This window comes from Phascolarctos cinereus, unplaced genomic scaffold (genome assembly GCF_003287225.1).
Source record: "Phascolarctos cinereus isolate Bilbo 61053 unplaced genomic scaffold, phaCin_HiC Scaffold_4;HRSCAF=312, whole genome shotgun sequence".
Classification (NCBI taxonomy): Eukaryota; Metazoa; Chordata; class Mammalia; order Diprotodontia; family Phascolarctidae; genus Phascolarctos; species Phascolarctos cinereus.
This window is the reverse complement of record NW_027555847.1, coordinates 34078213-34101885: the sequence shown is the minus strand read 5'-3', so window position 1 is coordinate 34101885 and position 23673 is coordinate 34078213. Positions and strand designations below refer to the sequence as shown.

Here is a 23673-nt window from a genome sequence, read left to right as displayed (position 1 = left end):
GAATCCTACCTCAGCTATTGAATTCATTCATTCAACAAACATGCTCTTTTTAAACCTCAGTTCCATTTTTTTTATTATATCAAATTATATCATTATACTCAAATATACATACAAAATATATATATATATATATATATATAATATATATATATATATATATAAAAATCTCATTATATCATTATATCATTATACTCAAAGAAACATGTCCTGGAGACATTAACCTCCTCTTCTTAATACTCAGATGTGAACTCTTTGTAAAGTACTTTGTGACTCTTTATGTATAGGCCAGTATCTAAGATTTCTTTCTTTTTTCACCACCTCCAATCACAACCCATCCCTAACTTGGTTTCAATTCTTACGCAGTTATCTGAAGCTTACAAAAGTTAAGTGATTTTCTCTGGGGCACGTAGCTAAAGCTGGAATTTGAACCCAGGTCTGTCAGACTCCCAAGTCTAATATGTTCTTTGCTAGTCTGTTGTGCCTGTCTTGTAAATATAAAGTATTACATGTATGCAAGCTATTTTTTTGTTCTTTAATATTCATTTAGCGGCCCACCGAATAAAACAAAGTAAGGCTCTTTCTTTTTAGCATCCCTTCAGTTTCCTATGGACACTGGTAGGTTTAGTATTAACTGCCAATTTGGTTATCAAAGATATACAAAGCCAACCATTAACTGAATACTCTTCTTTTTTTCCAGAGAAATATTGTCAACACACAGCAGTCCCTATAGGACTCTGGAGAGGCGTCCCCAGGGAGGCAGAAGCATGCCGACCACCCCTGTTCTCACCCGAAATGCCTACAGCAGTAGCCATTTAGAGTAAGAGCTAAATGTGGATTGATTTGGGTTTTATTTGAAGGGGACAAAAAGGGAGTTGCTGTCTTTAAACCAGGAGGAGCATGAATCTTATTTATAAAAAAATGAGGATAGTCATTGTTCTATTTTGACCTATATTCATGGATTGATCTTTTTTTTAAGACGATCATTTTATATCCTTTTGCAAAGAGAATGCCTCCATATTTTTCCAGTAGTGTATCAGACCTTTTTGTATGTCTGTTACTTCTTACCACCCAGATAAATAGCATAGCATTTCCCAGAAGAAACAGAAAAACAGACCAAAACCAGATTGGAAGTTTATAGCCTCGCTCCTTAATTTTTGACCTAGAAAGACTGAGCTCCAGGTAGTAGCTGGAATTTTTTTTTTTCATTTTCCTAGGGAGGTTGGATATCATCAGCCGAACTTCCCCATTCCTAGAAAGAGAATTTGGATCATACATTTTTCTGGAGCCTGGCCTTTCTTTGGAGTTCTTCCTTTGCCTGGGAGGAGTGCAACAGTAGAGATGAACTCTCACAACTGGCCTTTGTGTTTTGGAGTATTGTGAGAAAGGGAGCTCAGTTTAAAATCGGGACCTTGAGGTTCAAATGGTGCCACTTGCTGGCTATAGACCTTTGACAAGTTCCTCCCTGCTCTGTGAAATGAGGAAGTTGGAGTGGATGATCTCTAAATTAACTTCCAGCTCCAAATCTTTGATCCTAACATTTATTTTAGCTTTGAGAATAGACTATTATTTTTAAATACCATGAAAAGTTATTAAAATTATAAAATTTATTATGTGGTATTATAAATAATTTATCACCTCTGAATGCAAATATATTATAGGATAATATGAAATTCTAAGATATTATGAAAATGAAATATTTTTAAAATAAAGAAATAGGAAGTTGAAACTCTAGACTTGGTATTAAATCTCTCGATTTTATCCTTCATGGTCATTTTTTTTGACAAGTCTAATTTTCATCACTCCTAGGCCTGACTCTTCCCCACAACACTGCAGGCAGAGGAGTGGAAGTCTGGAGTCTCAGACCCATCTGCTCTCTGAACTCGATGGTGACAAGCCATTCTTTTCCCTTTCCAAATCCCAAAGAAGTAGCAGCACAGAAATCCTGGATGACGGCTCATCCTACACTAGCCAGTCAAGTGCAGAATATTACTGTGTGACCCCCAGTGGGGGTCCCTACTATGCCACACAAACTCTTGACACTCGAGCGAGGGGCCGGAGGAGGTCCAAAAAGCACCACGTCTCCACATCCAATTCTGGGAGCATGCCCAATCTGGCCCCAAAAGACATGAGAAATGGCGGCTATCCCAAGAGTCAAGAGCAGCCTTCTTGCAGCTACTTTATCTCTGGGTACCCGCCGTATGCTGACTGTGATCTTTATTATAGCGGAGGTTACATTTATGAGAATGACACGGAGGGTCAGTACAGCGTCAACCCTTCCTACCGCTCATCAGCACACTATGGGTACGACCGTCACAAGGAGTACAGGTCCTACCATGAAGATGAGATGGACCGAGTGCCCCATAACCCGTATGCAACTCTCCGACTGCCCAGGAAGGCACCCGTGAAATCTGAGCACATCACCAAAAACATTCACAAGGCCTTAGTAGCAGAGCACCTTCGCGGCTGGTACCAGCGAGCCTCAGGACACAAAGACTTGGGTCACAGCTTGCAGGCAAGCTTGGATTCAGACCGAGGCTCACAAAGAAGTCTCGGGTTCTCTGCTCTGCAGCTACCCTGCTCCCCAAGCAGCCGAGCTTCTTCCTACACTTCAGGTAATGGAGGAGTTGGGCATGGGGGGGGGGGCTTTTTTTTTTAAAGCCAAAGAAAATGAATAGATTTGGAACCAGCGATGCGAAGCAGTGCAGGGCTGGTGACCTGTAGTTTAGTCCCAGCCCCAGTGCTTCCTCATAGGGTCCCAAATTTAAAGCCAGAAGGGACCTTAAAAGACATCCAGTCCCAATTAAAATCTCATCTTCTGCAGGAAACCTTTCCAACCCCTCTTAATTCTAGTGCCTTCCTCCTGTTGATTACTTCCTACTCGTCCTGTCGCTAGATTGCACACAGCTGTTTGCTCGTTGTCTCCGAAATTACAGTGAGAGCTCCTTGATGGGAGGGACTGGTTTGTTTTTTCATTTTTGTTTTCGTTTTTGCGTTCCTTTGTATCCCCTGGGCTCAGCACGGTGCTTGGCACATAGTAGGTGCTTAATAAATATTTGCTGATTGATTTAGCACAATTTAGGAAACTGAGGCCCCAGTGGTCAAGTTACCTGCCCAAGGTTACACAGACAGTAAACAGAAGAGTTGAGACTCAAACCCAGGTCCTCTGGCCTTAGACTCAGTGCCCTTTCCACTGCTGCTTCCTTTATTCTTTCTGTGTGCTTGAGCTGATCCACTCCTGGCCTCAGTTTCCACATTAGGGAGATGAATGGGGTTGGATCAGTTGATCTCACAAGTTATCTTTGAGCTCTACAATTTTGTGGGTCTGGGCAGGACTCAATCTTAATTCATTTAAACACATATTTAAGCATCTTGTTCAGGGCAAAAACCGGAAGCATTTTAGTTGGTCTGTGCTATGCCCAAGGAAGGCACTGTCCTTTGAGCAGAGGCTAGGAAGACAAAGATGAAGGAATCGTTCCCTGCCTTTAAGAAACTTAAATTCTAATGGAGAGTAAATAACATGTAAACAGATGAGTAAATGCAGATAACAAGGTGTAAAAAATTTCTAACACCACATAGACCCAGTTGAGTAAATTGTAGAGAGAAAGTGCACTGGTGGGATTAGGGAAGGTTTTGCCTAGAAGGTGGGGCCTGAGATGAACTTCAAAAGAAGTTGAGGTCTCTAAGGAGCAGAGCTGAAGAGAGAGTGTATTCCAGGCAGGAGGCACAGCCTTTGAAAAATGCTGAGGTGGGATGGGATACCACACTCAAGGAACAGAAAGTAAGTAAGCAGGCTTGCTTAGAGTTTAGAGATTGTGAAAGGGAGTTAAGTGAAATGAGCCTTGAAAGGGAGATTACGACTGCCTTTAAAAGACAGGCTGAGGAATTTGTAGTTTATCCTTGGGCAGGTAGGTGGCGCCATAGTGCGCAAGAGTGCTGGGACTGATGTCTGGAAGACTTCCTGAGCTGAAATCTGACCTCAAACACTTACTACCTGGGTGACTCTGGCCAGGTTACTTCACCCTGTTTTCCTCAGTTTCCTCATCTGTAAAATGAGCTGGAGAAAGAAATGGCAAATCACTCTTAGAATGGGGGACAGAACATACCAAAGACAGAGACAGGAGAGAGCAGGATGAGAAGCTTCTTATTATCCTGTATGGTTGGAATATAGAGTCTGAGAAGGTGTGAAATTGGACTGGAAAGGCAGGTAGCTTGGAGTTGGATGTTGTCCCCTTGATGCCTTCAGTCAATCAATGAGCATTAAATAATCACCTACTGTGTGCTTTCAAAAATTAGACAGACTCTTCCCTCAAGGAGATTACATTCTATTGGTAAACCATGTACAAAATAGATGCCAAATAATCTGGGAAGAGGAAGGCAGTAGTATCAGAGAGAAGAGAAGAAGGGTGCTATATTTTATTTTTCGGGCCTGCTCCCAGTGACTTCGATGATTTAGGGAATTCTTGGTAATGAAACTCCCTCTACCGATGCAAATCAGTACCTATTCCACAAATAATCACCTTGGAGGGCTGAGGCTAAGAACTTACCTAGAATGGCGCATCCAGTAGGTTACAGAAGGAGGTTTTGAACCATGGTCTTCTTGAGTCCAAGGCCAACTCTGCCCACGAGGCCATGCCAGCATTTGAGCTTATATTTTATTCTGTAGGTGTTGAGTGATCATACCTCTCCATCCTTGGGACATGAGAGCCATCTGAGGTCCAAATTTGCAAAGACCAAAACCAATGATGTGTATTTCCTTTCCTGGGCTAAAGGGACCTTTACTAGATATTCCCAATTGTGCATCACAACTATATTTCAAAATTGTTACCAGCAGCACTTTTTCAGCATTCTGTGACATCCCTCCTCCCAAACCCCTCATTTTAAGGACCAAGGAGCCTTCTTGTCTCTTTCTCAGATTTATATGAAGCCTGCCTTTTGTAAAGCTCCCGATTCTATATGAATGAGGCAGTAGGCAAAGGGAGAACATTTTCTAGACGTTTTTCAAGAGGTTCATTAATCCATGGTTGAAATTGATGGGGGGGGCAGGGAGTCAAGGAGTTAGGTGGGGATGGGTAATGGTGAGACCAGGCCAGGGCAGGGAACAAGAACTCCAACAAATCCCAGTAGTTCTGGCCAAAGTTGTAGCAAAGTGGGGCAATGGTGAGTTGTCAGGTCTGACAACCTGAATAGGAATTAGGCTGCTTTCTGTTACCTGTTTCTGAGTGGTTTGTGGCTTCCTCATTCACCAGGCTTGGTCACTCATTAAAAAAAATAAGACTTTTTTCATTGTTATTAGGAATGAGACCACATAGCTGCAAATCCTAATTATACTGAAAACTTCTTTTTAAAGTATGGTCCTATTGAACTTTCTGTGCTTGAGGGTAGAGACCATTGAGGGCTTATTTTGTTTGTCTTTGTATTCTTTAGGCTTGGCAGAGTGCCTGGCATATACTAAGGGCTTAATAAATGCTTATTAATTAAATTAAATTACATGAAAAATAAACTGAAAGAACGGTTGACATCATCACGCCAGCCACTGACAGTGGCTGAAAAAAGCATTTGCTATTCATTTGAAATGAAAAATCAAAATGCTATTTCTTATCCTTTAAGACAAATGTTCTTGACCTAAGGTCCAGGAGCTCATGGCTAGATCTCAGGAGGTCTGTGAAAAAAAAAAACCATAATTACTTATTATTTATTTATACTAACTTCTAAATGAAATTTAGCATTTCTTTAAATTATTTAAAAACTTTGTTTGGAGACAGGGTCACAGGCTTCATCAGGCTACCTAAGCACAAAAAAAGGTTCAGAACCCCGATTTTAAAAGAATGTTCTAGCAGGCAGGTAAAGAGCTTCATTTTTCAAGTAAAGATAACAAAACGTGTATCCTTAGCTCCCAGTCATTTGGGTGTTTACTAGTTGTAGTTTAGTGGCTGACCCAGATCCCTGGGCTGATCTCTGGAGACAGAGCTTTTATCACACCCCCGGGGCTGTTGGTATTGCTTCTATTGCCTTCCCCAGAGTTATTTGATCTACGTGTCCTAGAAACCAATCAATCAACCTCAGAGTTTTTATTAGACACATCCTAAGCACTGGGCACTACACTTGGTGCTGAGGATATAGGAACAGAAATAAAAGTCCCTGCCCTGGAGGAGTTTCCATACTATCAGCATCCCCTGATAAAGGGGACTGACCTCTTTAAAAACGGTATCTGCGCACAATGGAATGAAGGAATGAAAAAGCATTTCTTAAGCACTTACTCCATGCCAAGCACTGTGGTAGGCATTGGTGATTAAAAATAGAAAAGCAAAGGAGTCAAGGAGGTCATGTTCTAATGGAGGGGACAACAGGCTCTGCTGATGGGTGTTTTCTCCATCTTGCCAGAAGGATTGTCTTGGAGACTCCCTCATCAAATAAGTCGTTGTAAATGGCCATAGTGGGCTGAGGGTGGAGGGGCTGCCCAAGAGGCAGAGTGGAGCAGGGACACCAGGGACAAGTTGGCATCCAACTGGAAGGAGGGAAGGTGGTGTTGATGATAGGGTTAGGCAGCCAATGGCCTTTATTTAAACTGGGAAGGAAGCTATGGATTCTTAAGAGGCAGCGGGGGAGGAGACGTCCCAGGCACAGAGAGCCTACCCTATGCAGAGGCCTGGAGATGGGAAATGAAATACTGTGTGAAGAACATTAAGCAGCAACATTCTTATCCTTTCATTTTTCAGTCATTTTTTTCAGTTGTGTTAGACTCTTTGTGACCCTATTTAGAGTTTTCTTGCAGAGATACTGGAGTGGTTTGCTGTTGCCTTCTCCATCTCATTTTACAGATGAGGAAACTGAAGCAAACAGAGTTAAATACTTGCCCAGGGTCACACAGCCAGTAAGTGTCTGAGGCCATATTTGAACTTGAGTTCAGGAGTTCCTGACTCCAGGCCTGCCACTTTATCCTCTGCGCCACCTGGTTGCCTTGTTAATTATCATCATCATTCTTCTTCTTCTTCTTTCTTCTTCTTCTTATTCTTATTATTATCTTATTCTTATTATTATTATTTATTATTATTATTATTATCCTTTCATTACCTACAAAAGGAGATCAGCGATCAATCACCTCATCTAACTCTTTCATTTTATAGTTGAAGAAACAGGCCCAGGGAGAGTAATGGCTCACTTGGGCTCATGCAGCCAGATAGTTGTGCTAAGATTCAAAGGACATGCCAGGCAAATGTGGGCATCCACACACATCCTTCTCAACAGTCAGAGCTTCAAAACTCTTCTAAGTCATGTCGGTTCCATTTGGGGTTATATTTAGGGTAGTCATCAGTAACATTAGAGTAATCTGTCAAACTGCCCTAAGCACTGGAGATAGAAAGAAACAAACAGTCCCTGCCCTCAAGGAGCTTCCAGTCCGATGGGAAAAGCAACATGAAAATATTATGCACGTACAGAAAAAACAGTGCAGTGGAAAGTAGTTTAAGAGGGAAGAGGCTGGAGAGCAGGAGACAAGATGGTAAGATGACTGTGTGGTCCTAACACCGATGAGCTCTTTGGGTCAGCAGGTCCATCGCAGGCATGGAGGAAAACTGGTTTGGTAGAATGCCTCATAGCTACCCCTGAAGCCCAGGATTACTTCAGTCCTCCAGGTTGTTTCTCATTCCAGTTTACTCCTGTTGAGATGAAATCTTCTCACCTCTGATCCCTCCCTATTTGGCCACCTGGACTAGGTAGGAGGCAGGCTATAAAATTCAGAAAAGGTCAGATTTCTTCACTGAGTATATTATTACTTTGAGGGGGTTACAAAATAATAACTAGTTGTGCCACCCCACTTTGCATAGTGATTCTCTCAAAAGAAATGAATCAGAGGGCCTCTTATGCATTTATCCTCCTCGGAACATCTGGATGGGGCAAGAAGTGAATGTCATCATTCCTACGTTCTTGACGGAATGAAGACGTGCTACATTCTTGAGTGGGCAGCTTCTTCCACCTCGTAAGAAGCTGCCTGTGATTTGAACTTTTGGAGGCCGTCTATTCTGTGGTGTGGCCTCCTCTGCCCCACCCCACTCTGATTAGTGCAGGGACCTGGGAATTGGAGCAAGGTGCCTTCAGGAAAAAGTTCGGGTGCACGCCATTTCTTGACCTCTTTGCTGACTCAACAAGTCATTTTCATGTTTCTTTGTTGTTTCTTCCTAGTGTCTTCCACAAGTGCGTCCGGGAACTGGAGGACCCAATTAACTTTAGGGTTGGCTGATCCCCTCTCACATTCTTCTTACGCCAGCTGCTACGGCAATGTCTACAGTCCTTTGCCACCTCCAAGCAGGTGAGAATAGTTGAATAGTTACTCTAAGCTTCCTAGTAATCTTCCCCAGAACTGAAGACCTCAGCTCATGGCTATATCATATTCCTAACTTTTTGAGAAAAAGATTTCTAGGCTATGCTAGTAGGAACCTACAAGTATGCTGAATGTTTTTCTTTGTGTATGTAGAATAATATTGTACCTATTGAATTACAGAGTTATTTTTTACCCTAGCCCTGCCCCACAATAGCTTACATGCTACGGCATAATTGCAGTAGATGTTCACATAGTGCTTTACAATTTACAAAGCTCTTTACACACAGGATCTCCTAGAAGCTTCATAACAACCCTTTGGGATAGGTACTACAGGTATTTTGTATTCCTCACCTGTGTTTTCATCAGTATTTCAGTATGGAAACTCTACCAATACAGACGTGTAACTTGTTAGGACTCATCTGTAACTTGAGTCTCAGAGGGTAAATTTCATCACTGAGAAGTTAAGTAACTTTCCCATGGCCATGCAGCCTAATATGTCAAAGGCAGGACTCAAAAACCCGGGGATTACTAGCTGTGTGACCCTGGGCAAATCATTTTACCCCAACTGCCTCAACAAAAACCCCAAAGGTTTTTTGTGTAACTTTTTACTTTTTAAATTTTCATTTAAAAATGCTGAACCCAATAAGCATTTCTATATGCACACGAGAACAGAGGGATTAAATTGTATTTTAAAATTAAATTATCTTTGCAAGCCTTGAAGTGCTGTATAAATGCTAGCTATTATTGTTTTTAATAAATTAAAAATAAATGAAATTAAAGCAATTTATTAAAAGTAGATGGCAAAGATCTCAATTCCAAAGGAGCCCTCTTGTTACCAGAATTCCTGTTAGACAGTTGGCAAGCTTAATTTCAAGCAAATGCTAGTGTTTATTTCTGGCTTGAACCTGCTTCCTCAAAGAAGTGACAGAAGCAACCAGCTGTCAATCAACCTTAAAGCCAAGCTTTCGTAAGCGTTCAGAGAAACACAAAAGGAGTCACAAAGGCAGGTGAGTTGGTTGGTTGGTGTTCATTATTCAGTGTGTGTGCTTTTAGTGACACAGAGAGCCACCAGTGAAGAGACTCCCCCGTTAATGTAGGTCAGCACCTCAGCAACTTACAGGCTTAGAATTACGCTTTCTACACCAGGTCTTCACTGGCAAAGTAGAGAGTGAACTGAGTGTATTCCATGGAATCAAGTCTAAAAGGATTTTTATTCCCAGCACAGAGTCAGCAATTCTCATTCACAAGTATGAGATCAGTCATCTCAACTCAACAGTTTGCTCAAATGAGAATTTTAATGAAAATGTATCTCAGAGGAAGTCAGAAAGTTTAGACAGCAACAAGTGATGCTTAAAACAGAGCAGGAATAAAAAGCAGCACCCTGAACTTGGGCCCAGAATTTGAACTTCTCCTTTTTCTCCCCCAAAGGAAGGATGTTCTAACCAGTTTGGACTGGGTTTTCACAAATAATTTTCATATTTGGGGGTGTCTTACTTGCCCTTCAGGCTCACTCAGTGAAGACATATGCAACAAATTTTTAGACATTTGTGACATCTTAGACATAAATCTTGTCAGAGCCAGGAAATACTTTTTTTCCCCCTGAGAGAACCTGTTCATTTAAGATTGTTCATGTAATTCAGCCTGTGATGCCCTAATAAAGGAGGTTGACCTTTTGAAAAGAAGCAAGTTTAACTGGAAATTAGAAGCTATTGCCAGGATCCTCATCGATTTGTTATATAGCTACATACCTACATGGGTTACTAAGACCATCTGATTTGCTTAACTCCCACTATCTAAGAGAATATATGGTACATAATAATAAAAGGAGGTGCTTGAGAAAACTGCCCTTTGGAAGGCTGATGGTTGTAAACATGTGAAATTTTCCCAAACAGTCACAATTTTAAAACTAAGAAACGCAATATTTTCCCAGAAGAAAGAAGCCTCACTGAACTGTTTGGTTGATTAAACTTTTTCATGATTTTGCAAGCTGAAAGGGGTGCTTGAAATTCTTACCACCAATTTCAGTAAATTGAGTACATGATCCTTAGGGAATCAAGGCCATTCCAATTCTCCATTGGATTTGTGTTATCATCCGTGGCATGGTAGTCTACCAATGTAGATTAAATCTCAGTTATACTTTTTGATATTCTTGGGACAGAGAGATGTGAAGGGGACATGGACATATTTCTCCAAGCTAGAATGGGCTTGGATAGCTTAATGATACATATAAAATAAAGTTCTGGAAGACTGGCGCCTAGATGCAGAGTACAGTGTTCATTTGAATTTTCTTTGGCACTGCCTGTGTGACCTTGGTCAAGTCACTGAACTTGGACTCAATTTACCTCATCTGTAACACTGACTCTAAGTCAGTGACCCTCTGTTGTGCTATAGTCCAGTTCCTAGCCCTGTGGGCCTAAGTTGGTGTTGTTTTTCTTCTTACTTCAAGCGACTCTTCTTTCACTTCCTGTTTTCCGTTTCCCTTTTTTCCTGTCCAACATCACCTGTCACTAGGCAGAACAAAGAGCTTCTGTCCAGGCGAATGGTGGTATCTGCAGAAATGAGCTCATTTTTAAATTCTCTTATGCTCAGTATAGCCAGCGGTAGTAAGTACAGCATTTTCCATTTGTGTGCCTTGCTTCATGTGTGACAGATCTGTTTGCTGTTGATAATAAATAGTGTGTGAAATTGGGGAATAGATGCCTATGCTGTTGTTTCAATGTCCAGGGAAACACTCAACAAGTTGGTGAAAATAGCATATTTTCCCCTTGATGTGCTTCAAAAAAGTTTTTCTCCCCTTCTCTGTAAGGTGTGGAAATAAACATAAAGTGAATTTTTGCTACTAATCCCCTAACCTTCTAATATTTTTGTGCCACTGTAAAGGTTTACCTTATTGGAATGCATCATGGTGGTGGGGGTGGAGGGGGCAGCATCATTTCATCTGCCTGGGGCTTTCTAATTCAGTGCCGCTGGCTAGGAAACTATAGTTAGATATGCCAAAGGTTAAAAGAGAAGTGGGAAGGAACCTATGTCTTCACCTGATATGGGCCCATAACTTCGTAATGCGCATTGAATTTTAAAATGTTATTTCTACTAACTATCTTTGGTTTTTCTACTAATTTTCCTTCTTATTTTTCTGTAGTTTAAAAGTACATATAGACATGATCCCAGGCATTGACTTTTACTGCATTTCTTTTTATAGACAGTATGCCGAGGCCAGTCAACTGGACAGTACAAATGGGAGCCGGCTGGAAAACAACATGGACAGTAACGAACAGAGGCTCTTTTGGCACGAAGATTCGAAGCCTGGAACATTAGTCTGAACTGCCACCTTGAGCGCTTTTGTTCAAGCTGTGCATTCTAACCCCAGTGTGCCTTGCCCAGTGTGCTGTTCTTATGAAAAGAAATCTTCTTCAGAGATTCCCCAAATATCAGAAGCCAGAGAAGACTTGAATCTTCAGAGTCCACAGACACCAATTTTTTTGTTTTCTTTTAAAGAGAAACATCCACCGCCGTCACCACCACCACCAAAAAGCCCATGACTCGCTCCTCGAACTCCACGTGGTTGGCGTTCCATGTTTTGGTGGCGTCTTTTTGTTGCATTTTTTTTAACCCTCGACAAGTTCGAGAACTTGGTTGAAGTATTTATGTTGAAGAAGCACTTTTTAGGTGTTGTAGGCTAAACTGCAGATCAAAAGGCGGGGACTCTTTTCAAGAGAAAGCGAGAGTTTTCAGAGCACAATTCAGATGGACAAATGGAAGAAAAGTAACATGACTTTTTTTTTTCAGGCATGAACTCATAATGACAAATATATGGATTCATGAGTTCATGAAGTATCCCATACAGACACGTGAGGACTGGCAGATTTTAGACAGTATTGGAAAACTTACTTGAAGGAAGGCTGGATTTCAATGGGTTTCAATGTTTTTAAGGCAATGTACAGAGTGACATTTTTTGCCAGCACCATGAAGTGGATTCTGAGGGGGGGTGGGACGGGAATGACAGGTGAGGGAGGGAGGTCCAAGCGAGGCTTCGGAGTTTCCGTCAGAGCCTCAACTATGACTCTTTCTTCATGGTAGCAGAATTGGGAGATGAAGCAATATGTTGAATTATTTACGAATGTGCTTTGTGCATTTCCAAAGGTACCATTTCACTGTGCCTGTGAGCTCGTTTGTCACACCGAGCTGCATGGTGAACAACTGTTTGATTGGTATGATCCCATTGGGCTACCGTACTTCATGGCCACTGGGCTAGGGATTGCTTCCACTGTCATAAAGTTCTAAAGAGAACACACTGTGATGGCCAATATTTTAAGGTGATGCAAAAAAAAAAACCCAACATTCAGAACAACTGTGCCTTACGATTGTGGGCATTAGACTTGAGCACTATTGTCTGAGTGCTAGGTGCGATTCTAGGTCACCAAGTGACGTCAATAAGAGTGCTCCTTAAAAATAACACTACAAGTGAGCTCCACGATGCGGTTGCCCGAATTATGAGGCTAAAAGCTACCTCGCATTTTCTTTGGAGGAACAGATAGAGGCGATGCAGGATTTTTCAGAAGCATTTGCTTCCCTTGTTTATGAAAAGGATTCTCATTGCTCATCTCTACTGCGCTTCAGAATCCCATCTAAGGTGCTCTGGTGTTTTGTTTTCTTTTTATACAGATGATTAGTAACTCCTTGTGTATATTGTGAATAGAAAAATTTCTGACTGACTTTTTTGAACATTTTTTACCTATATCCCAAAGCATGTAATATATACACAAAGATGGATTTGTTAAACTGGTCCTTAGTCATTTGTATCATTAGAAATGAAGTTTTGTTTTGTTTTGTTTTATTTTGGGGGGAGTAGAGAATTAAAACAGAAGAATTAACTTAATTCCTTTTTTGCATATTTGTATAATGCGCTAGAAACAGAAATGCCCTTTTGCATATCGTTTTTCCTATTCTGACTTTAAAGACCTATTATTTTCACATAGGTCAATAAACTGAAAGTGTGCTATTGAAAATGTGCAAGTATTTGTCCCTTTTTGATCAAGGTTAGGAAGGGGCCACTGAAATTCTTGTTTTGAGTCAGCATCCCAAGTCAGATTTCCCCAGGTTCAAATGCCACCCCAGACACGTGACCTTCGTGACTTTGGGCACATTTTTTAAACCTCTCTGCCTTACTTTCCTGCAAGATGAAGAAATTGGACCAAAGTCCCTTCCAGCCCTTGATCAAAGAACCCATGGTGGCCATTTTGGACCCCTTGATCTGAGGAGTTTTGTGTCTTTTGTGGGAACTAGCAATTGTAGTTAGTATGACTGGCGACAAAGACAGAAATCTAATAGGATCTTAAACTTGGTGAGGGAGAGTGTAGCTTAGTGTGTAGAGAGCCAGCCTTGGAACCAGGAAGACCTCCGACACATCCTGGCTGTGTGACCTTGGATAGGTCTCCTGACCTCTCAATGCTCTAAGCAACAACCTAAGACTAAATTGCAAAGGAGAGGCTGGCCTACAAAGGGAAACGGATAAAGGGAGTTTTCTCATCCGGGGAGTTTTCTACATGAAGGAAATACTCAGTCCAATTCCTTTCCCTATACTTAGGGAAAAAAGACTGGGAAAAGATGTTGAGGGACTTATGACTGGGACAGTAACTAGCCCTAGGCAAAAAGGACTTTGTCCAGGGCGCTAAGATGTATTTGGGTGCAGCTATGCTTTCTCTCCCTACCTCTCCTTGTGGTCTTCCCTTTACCACCACTCACCCCACCCAACCTCTAAGGAGTGAAGTGAAGTTCTGATTCTGTAAGAAGGTATGCATGACCTGATTGCACTGAATGAACTGTCCTTTGGGAATTCCAGTGGTTAGAGTCCAGCGCAAGCTATGGTCTGCCAAAAATCATAGCATAAGAGTTACAGAGTTACTTGGGGATTATCCAGTCCAACTTTCTTGTTTTGTGTACACATGAGGAAACTGAAGCTCGGGGGTTATGTGACTTGCCCAGGGTTATTCAGTGTCTGAAGCAAGACTTGAACCCAGGTCTTCTGTCCACAAATCCAGCATCATTCTGCTGTTCAGTAAGTATGGACATGTCTTATTATCATGAGAATAGACTGAAGAATTTTCCCCCTGTGGAAACATAACCATAGGAATGGGAACACAGAAAACCTGCTTGGTAATTTGGCTATCTTCTAAAATGTGATGGTGTCAAACACATTTTTATGTGCCTATTATAAAGTTAAAATGACAGAAGACAAAGATGGTGTTGCAAGCCTCAGTTTCTTCATGTGCAAACTGAGAGGGTTACACCAGATGACCCAAAGTTTCTTCTGTTTTACAGCTAGGAGTCTCTTGTCTAGCCTTCTATCCACTAAGCTGCACGGCCTCTCTGGGAAGAGTCATCCCAGCTATGTCTATATTCATTGAATAAATACCATCTAGTAATGAAGCTCATAAATCACATTTCTATTATAAGGATAACGAACAAAACATTTTTTATTTACAAACGAAGACAGCACAGGTAATTTGCTACATCCAGCCCATTACTTGTTCTTGAAGATAAGTATAATTTAAATGTAGTATGTTGGGAGAGGGGAATGGGGGAGGGGAGAAGGGGAGAGGACGGGTTGTTTAAAAAGCTTTGGGCTTAGAGCTTAGATACTTAACTATAATTATTGTATAATAATAATATAATGGTAAAGCATAGTGCCTGGCACATAGTAGGCACCATATAAATGTTAGTTGTTATTATGATTAAAGGACCGGTAATTTGGTTGGGGTGGGTCCCTCCCCCCACTCTTACCGAACACCACCCCTCTGTAACTTCATAGTTGACCTTTGAGAGCTGCTGTGACCACTCAAATGCATTACCCTGAAGGCAATGGGCACTGGGGCTGACAAGAGAGAGGCGGCCATCACCCTTTCCACCTTGGTCAGAACTTAGACTCCGCTGACACAGCCTTTGAGAGCCCAAGGTCACCTCCATGCCATCACTGTCCAGTCAGTCTTCCGTTCAACTATCAAAGTCGCCCTCCAAACACTCACACAACTACACCACTCCTCAGCTCAGAAACCTTCCCAGGCATATTTCCCATTACTTCCTTTTATGTATTCTTTTTTGGCAAAATTGATCTGTTGGCTAGCTCCCAAACTCAACATTTCAGCTCCAGACCCTGTATCTTTGCACAGATGGAGGCCATGCCTTGAATATACTCCTTCTTCGCCTCCACCTCTTAAAATCTCAAGCTTTGGTCAATGCTTCGCCCAGATGTCCCTTCATGGTTAGTCTTTCCAAAGCCCTTCGTTCGTGGGGTCTTAATCTTTCATCCAGTTTGGCAAACCTAACCCTGTCGGCCCCTTCTCAGAATAATATTTTAAAATGCACAAAACAAAATACATAGATTGAAAAATGCAACCAGTTATCTTGAAGTACAATTATCTGAGTATATCTTTTTTAAAGTACACAGACCCCAGATCAAGAACCCCTGCCCTAGTGTATACTCTTGTCTATTTACATATTCCACCCCCCACCCTCACTCCCATGTAGAATATAAGATTCTTGACCACAGGGACTGTTCCATTTTTGTCTTGCTACCCCCAGCACTTATCATAGTGCTTTGTATACAGTAAACATCTAATAAATGCTTGTTGGATTATATCATCTAGATGAGGCACAGAAGAAGAGTTTTTCTGGAGGAGTCCAATTATCAGGTAAAGAGCTAAAAGGGCACTGCAGAGCTCTCTTCCAACCTTACACACACACACACACACACACACACACACACACACATGCACCCCTTTTTTATGCATAGAAAACTGAGGCCCAGCAAAAAGTTGATCGGCCAAAAGACCTAAGTAGCTGAAAAGGTATTTAGATGCCCATTCCCAAATTACTCCTACAACACAGAATCTTGATTTGATGGTCAACTGGCCAGCTCCCTACCAGGAAGGGAGGGAATAAACATTTCTATAGTATCTACCACGTGCCAGGCACTGTGCTAAGCACTTTACAAATATTATCTCATTTGATCCTTACAACAACCCTGGGAGGTAGGTGCTATTATTAGCCCCATTTTACAGATGAGTAAACAGGCAGGTTAAGTGACTTGTTCAGGGTCACCCAGCTATTAAGTGTCTGAGGCTGGATTTGAACTCAGGTCCTCCTCAGTCCAGGCCCATTGTTCCATAAACCGCACCACCAGATTGGATCACGCATTGATTTCTGCACTCAAGAGTCATCAACATAAATTTTAAAAATTGAGTTATTTTATGATCAACATAGCTTTTTTTCCACACCATTACATTACCCTAAGCAATATCATTGCACTCTTAACAAAATATTGATCATAGCTCCAGGAAAGGGAACTTGCTATAAAAGGGGTTTGGGTTAAAATAGTCTAGACCATTCTCAGTTGGAACTCATCCACATCTCAGATGTGTCTCTCCAGGTTCACTCCCTTTGTTTCGAGGCAGCTAGGTGGTGCAGTGGCTGGAGCACTGGGCTTAGAGTCAGGACGACCTGAGTTCAAATCCATCTCAGACACTTAATAGCTGTGTGACCCTGAGTCACTCAACTGATTCTGATTTCTCTACTGATTCTGTTTTCTCTACTGTAATATGGACTTGATAAGAGCACCTACCTCCCAGAGTTGTTATGAAGATAAAGGGAGCTAATATTTAGCGTAGCCCAGCGTCCAGCGCGTAATAGGTGTTTAATAAATGCTTGTTTCTCTTCCCCTGTAATGGAGTAGCTGCATAATAATAGGTGGGATGCAGGAGAGAGTGGGTAGGATGTGCCCTACTGTAGACTAGAATTCCAGTCTGGCCTCACACCCTTACCAGCTGCGTGACCATGATGAGCCAGACACTTTTTTTCAAAGCCCCAGCTTCCTCATCTGTGAAATGGGGACGATGACCTACTCTATCTCAGAGGTGTTAAGAAGAAAACATTTTGCCACCTTGTAAAGCACCATATAAATAAGAGTCATCAAAGGAAGCCACCACCCTTCCCCATTCTCTTCCAAAAATAAGAGAATTAAGGCATGATTACAGTCCTTCTAGCAAATTGTCATCATCTAGAAAAAATGCAGATTTGTAAAGCATTTAGCACAGTGCCAGGCATGCAGTAGGTACTTAATAAACGCTCATTCCGTTCCTCTTCCCACTGCCATCCCCCACTCTCAGAGCACAGCCTCCCTCTCTGGGAGTTTTGCTTCTCTTGGTAGGGAAAAGCTTAAGAAACAAATCCAATGTGTCTAATCTGAGTTTTAGGTGGTATGTGACAATCACAGCTATATAGCTCTTTCCCTACTTGATCCTAATTGAGTCTCCTCAGCACCTGACAAGGTGCCCATTTTACAGATGAGAGAACTGAGGCTCACAGAGGTCACATAGAAAGTAAATGTCTGAGGTGAGATTGGAAGCCAGGCCCTCCTGACTCCAGGCCCAGCCTCCTTTTCAATGCTTTGCTTTAGTCTATAAAGGTCAGATGATTACAGACTTCAAGCTGGAATGGACCTCAAAGGCCATTTAAGTCCAACTCCATTTTACAGATGAGAAATTAGGCCAAACAAAGGAAGTGATTTGCTCCAGGATCAGACAAGATTTGAAGTCAAATCTTCTAATCTCAAACTTCCACCAAAATGCTAACTTTTGTCCTGGAAGTTGCTCTCTTGGGCATTGTCAGTCCAATGTGATAATCAGCCTAAAGTGACAATCCCAATATCTAAATGTGGTTCTTGGTCTTTCAGAAGAGACCTACCTCTCTTTAGTGTCTAGGGTGAGTCTAGAAGATATCTCAGATAAGAATCCAAGTCCCACCCGTGAAAGGCACAAGTGCCTCTTAGAAAGGGTGGAGTGAACAGGACTGGCATTTAAAAAATGCTTTGGGAAGGTAGATATGTCTGGGACCCCACCTAGCAAGGCAACCTTCCCGAAAAGCACACCCTCATATAGGAATCTCATAGGATTGTAGAGAGATCTTGGGCCAGAAGGGACCTTTAGCCTTCTTCCACTGTGGGGCAGTGGGAGGGAGTCCAAGGATTGGGAGAAGGTGAACAGAAAAAAGGAAGACCTTCCTGGTGCATAGCTGCTGCCTTGGGGCTGGGGAATGATGGGATTGGCTGAGCCCCAGGGGCCTCCAGTTGAGTCTCTGAAATCATGAAGCAATTTCCCACCTATAGCAGCTGTAAGAGTGGATAGATGAATGAACAAATCAATGAATGGATAGATGGATGGATGAATCGATGGATGGATGGATGGATGGATGGATGGCTGAACAAAAGAAATACATTAAGCACTTATGTGCCAGACACTGTATTCTATGGAGGACAATGGTGCCATGTTCCCTGACCTAAAGGTGCAATGCCAAGTTCTGCTGTTGGGTGCCATGAGAAAATGCTCAGAGCTCCCCTCTTGATTATCCCTCCCATTCTACCCTATTCCAGCTGTATGAGAAGGGCAGAGAAGGGTCAGCAAGTTATTATCTGCATTTGATAATTGGGGAAGTCAAGGCCCAAGGAGGGAAAGTCACCTGCCCAGGGTCACAGCAATAAATGGGTGAAGCCTGTGAGCGCTCCACCAGATCATCCCACCACTCGTCTCACAGGAAGGAAGCCTAGAAGCTGATCAAGGGCTCAGTTCAAAGGTATGACTAGCAACTAGGGGGCAAGGGTGATGGATGGGGGGTGGAAATGGCTGGTCCCTCCAGCATAAGACTGAGATCTGAATTCCTCTACCCATGAAATTCTAACTAAACCTAGAATTTTTTATTTTATGGCTAAGAAACTGAGGGGAGAGAAGAAATGTGGCTCTGTTCAAATCCAGCCCCAGACACTCACCAGCCGTGTGACCCTGGCAAGTTGCCTCTCACCTCTGTCTGCCTCAGTTTCTTCAATTGTGAAATGTAGATAAAAGCACCTACCTCCCAGGGTTACTGTGAGGCTCAAATGAGATAATAGTTGTAAAGTGCTTATCACCGCGTCTGGCACATAGCAGGCACATAAATGCTTGATCCCTTCCTCACTTCCCTTAGTAAATCGAGTGTGAGGCTTGGAGGGTGGAGGATATGGATTCAGATTCCAACTTTAACACTGTGTGATCGCTGTCAAATCACTTAATCTCTCTGAGATTTAATTGCCTCATTTGTAAGCCACACAAATGAATTTATTAATTGATAAATGCATTCCCTCCAAAGATACAGATCACAGCCCATCCCCTGTGACTCTCAACCATCCCCCCTGCACATTTACCAAAGATGATCATCAGGGGCAGCTAGGTGGTGCAGTGAATAGAACACTGGCCCTGGAGTCAGAAGGACCTGAGTTCAAATCTGCCTCAGATACTTGACACTAGCTGTGTGACCCTAAGCCAGTCACTTAACCCCAATTGCCTCACAAAAAAAAAAAAGAAAAAAGATGATCATCAAAAATGCATCAGCATGCAGTTCACAGGGTTGTCCTGTCGTTCAAGTAAAATGACGTATGTAAAGTCTGATGTGATTATCAGCTGTTTTTATTATTCTCCCAAATGAGAGATTGATAGAGAAAATGGCAGATAGCGGAACCCGAGGGACTAAGCAATGCATAAATACTACCGCAGCTCAGCATTGCCACTTGGCCTCCATGGGAGCCGTAGGTAGATCACGTGGGGTCAGTTTTCCTGCCTGGGTTTTTTTTAATGTTTTCTTTTTACTGTTTTTACAGTCATTTCCCTTAATCTCTCCTCTTCTCCAATTTAACCCTAAAAGAACACCGCCTCTAGAGCAAGGGAACCCTGGGTTCAAATCCTACCCTGAACTGACCCTTACTGCCTGTATGAGCAAATCACGTACCCTCCCTCACCTCTAACATGAGGAAGATGCAGCAGACAGCCCCTGAGTTAGCTGACAGCTTTAGCTGTGGGAGCCTGCATCCCTTATAGAAGCTTTCCTTTTAACATCTAAGCAAACCAGACTTCAGAGAGCATAAACCCTCTCTTCATTTCATTGTGAGATGGATGACTATTCCTTGAAGTTTGTCAGAGTTTGCCTTTTAATGGTGTTATTGTTTATATTACAGGGTCATGCAGGATCTTCTGATCCTGCCCTATTTGCTCTGTATCACTTTCTACAGATCTTCATAACTGTCTCTGAAATGTTGATATTCATCGCTTTTTGAACCTGCCCCAGTTTACTCGCAGGTGCAGAGTGAGAAGACCTCCATAACTGAAGGGGACAGGGGGTAGGCCCATTGGAAAACTCACTAGGGAAGAGGGACTCCACCCAGCAGACCTGGGAACATCATCTCTTCCCACTCTTCTCCTGACCCAGCACATGCTTGGCCTAATGACATGTTGGCTCCTGGCCAGTGAGCTCCTACTGCAGCTGGGCAGGTCACCTTTTATGTCCCTGCCTGGGGCAGCGTGAGAATTAGTGAGTGTTTGCAGATCCTCTGATGAAAAGGGAAGGGTTGTCACCCTCTTTATTATTAGCATTGTCGTCATGGACTGTTCCCGCTTAATTACAGGGCCCCCATTCTTTCTGAGAATCCTGGAGGCCCAAGGAGTTGGAGCTTGTAATAGAACCTGAGTTCTCCCAGAGGCCAATTCTAGCACCTCAAGTGACTGCACACCCTACTTCCTCTCCCCCCAATCATGGGGGAAACATACATTTATTGAAAACAAAAACTGAGTCTTCATACTGACAAATTTACCGGTAATTGCTTTCCCAATCAAATTTGTTGGGTCAATGAGGACACCTAGAGGATGCACTCTGTAATGACACCCTAGAGGCCTTTGGCATTGAAACCTTATCTCAGCTCTCTGGGTCTGCTTGGACTCAGTGTTCTAAACAAAACACCCTACTCATTGTCTGTTTGTAACCTTCCATTTTCCACCTCCAAGTCTTTGAGTAGTCTGTCCTGCCTTCCATACTTCCGCCTCAAAGAACTCCTTGCTTCCTTCAAAGATTAGCTTACTTGAATACCACCTCCTACGTGAAACCTATCCCAATTCCCCACCCCCAGTTTGCTAAGGCTCTTCCCTTCATATTATTTTGGAATACAAAGACTGTAAGATGACATATTGCTTTGTATTGAATACAAAATAATTTGTCTGTTTGTCTCTACAAAAATATTCTGTATTATATATGAAAATGTTTTACTTTTATACATTTATTTTACATGGTATTTTTATACAAACATACAAATATATTAAATATTTTATATTTGCTTTCCTGTCTACATATTGTTCTCTCCCCAACAGAATGTAAGAGGTGGGAGTGTTTCATTTTTGTCCTTGTATCTCTAGCTCCTGACGCAGTATTAAGCACCACATGGTAGGTGCTTAATAATCGTTGAATGCGTGAGTGATTTCCCTTCTGCATTTCCTTGCTCCCAGCCCATTACTTTATAACTAGCATCAAGAATCTACTCTGAGTCGAAGAGAATCACAATTCAATAATAATAAACATTTATATTCTATAACCTATAAAGCAATATATAATATTTCATAATAATATTTCATTATTATTATTATTGACATCGTGTTTTTTCTATTTTCAAAGTGTTTTATATATGTTATCTAAGTGGAACTTCACAATAGGCTTGTGGGGTAGGTGCTGCAAGTGCTGTTACTATCTCCATTTTAGAGCTTAGGAGAATGAAATTGAAAGAGGTTACCATACCTGAAGACACATAGGCAGAATTTGAATGCAGATCTGCGTGGCCTGACGTATAGTAAGCACATAATAAATACTTGTTGGCTGGTTGGCATGTTGCCATTCAGTACAATGGAAAGCCTGCTGGACTTGAGGACCTGGGTTTGAATCTCACCTCTACCACTTGGCTGGATTTGGGCAAGTCACCTGGTCTCTATGGGCCTCAAACTCCTTATCTGTAAAACAAGGGGGCTGTTCTTGGTGACTCCTAAGGTCCTTTCCAGCTGAGGCTTTGATGCCCTCTGTGATCATGACACCAGATGGCCACTCTAAATATGGGGGGGGAGGGGGAATCCAGTCCAGAAGTTAGAGCTGTCATAGTTGCTATGTGAGGGGGCTAATGACATCACCTTTGTAGGCCTTCTTTTTTACATACAAAAAGACAGGGTGAATCAGCAGATCACAGAATTACAGAATATTAGAGTTAGAGATAATTAAATCTAATCCCCTCATTTGACAAGTAGGAAAAGTAATTCTGAGAAATGAAGTGACTTGCCCAAGGCCTCAAAGGCAGTAAGAACTGATATCTTACAGAAACAGAATCATAGCACATGAATCCTCTTACCCAATTTTCCTTTTACAAATAAAGAAGCTGAGGGCCTGGAGAGGGTAAAGTGGTTTGCTCATCATTAAACAGTAAGTATTGGCAATGACACTCAAACCCAGGCCTTTGGCAGCATGGTATATTGGACTTGGAGTCAGGATGACTTTTGTTCAAATCCTTCCTCAGTCACTCACTAGTTATATCACCATGGGCAAGTCCTTGGCCAATCTGTGCCTCAGTTTCTCCATCTGTGAAATGAGGGGGTTGGACACAGTCTCTGCAGTCTTTTTTCAGTTCTAGATTTATGAGTCTAAAAGTCTTCTGGTTCCAAGTCCAATGGCTTGTATACTCCAAGTCTCAGGCTAGTATTTTAGGATTCCGTGACACTCCAATTTGTGCCCAAATACCAAATGACACAGGTTCGTTATTAGACAAACGGATGGTTCTTTTCCTAGGCAATTTAATTCATGGGTGCAGATTTAGGCCTATTTCAATCCCTTTCTCCTTTCTCGCCATCTTCTTCAACCCTCCTCTAACCCATTTTCCAAGCAACTAGAAGTTTTAATAAGTAGATCTCAAGAATTTAAAGATGGAAAGTGTCTGCTGGGTTGTCCAGTTCATCCTCGGGCCAATGCCTGCTGGAGAGAGAGTCCAGAAATTCCTTTCCTGAGCACATTTCAGAAATATTAAATTGATATGATACATCGCAGGGGCCAAAAGATATCTATAGCTACTTTGGATGACTGTCTTAAAGGCAGAGGGCATATCTAGTTTTGCCAAATGCCTTCTGGGTAGTGATCTTCTGAGAAACTGCAAACACAAGCAGAGATAACCAAGAGTTCCTGTCTTTGCTGTGTGAGCTGCATAGCACACGCATCAGTTGGGGAGGAACAGCTTCAGACAAACTGTTCTTTTATTACCTTTGCAGACACATGCTAACTGTGGGGCCCTGGGCAAGTCGTTTAAACTCCTAGGGCTCCAGGCAACTTTGAAACTCTGACTTGCAGGAAAGGTTCTGACTTGGAATGATAAAAGAAATTCCCTCATCCACAAATTCTCTATATCAGTGAAATCATAGATCTAGTCCTCATCCCTAGCAAAACAGGAGTCTGCCTGAGGAGACCCCAGTTCTTAGGAGCGT

General features: G+C 42.2%; 1 protein-coding gene across 8 annotated transcripts in view; it reads left to right on the top strand.

The window, feature by feature from the left end:
* The window catches only part of FRMD4B (FERM domain containing 4B), a 354364-nt gene extending 341041 nt beyond the window's left edge, over positions 1-13323 (top strand). For 6 of the 8 annotated variants that reach the window (XM_021007524.2, XM_021007518.2, XM_021007519.2 and 3 more), the window contains 5 exons: positions 698-817; positions 1807-2612; positions 8179-8305; positions 10829-10920; positions 11517-13323. In XM_021007524.2, the coding sequence (XP_020863183.1) occupies positions 698-817; positions 1807-2612; positions 8179-8305; positions 10829-10920; positions 11517-11632 (1261 nt within the window). In that variant the 3' untranslated portion in view covers positions 11633-13323. The remainder of the gene's footprint in view (positions 1-697; positions 818-1806; positions 2613-8178; positions 8306-10828; positions 10921-11516) is intronic. The other 2 variants (XM_021007520.2, XM_021007521.2) reach the window with 1 other exon arrangement.
* Positions 13324-23673: the final 10350 nt, after the last annotated feature.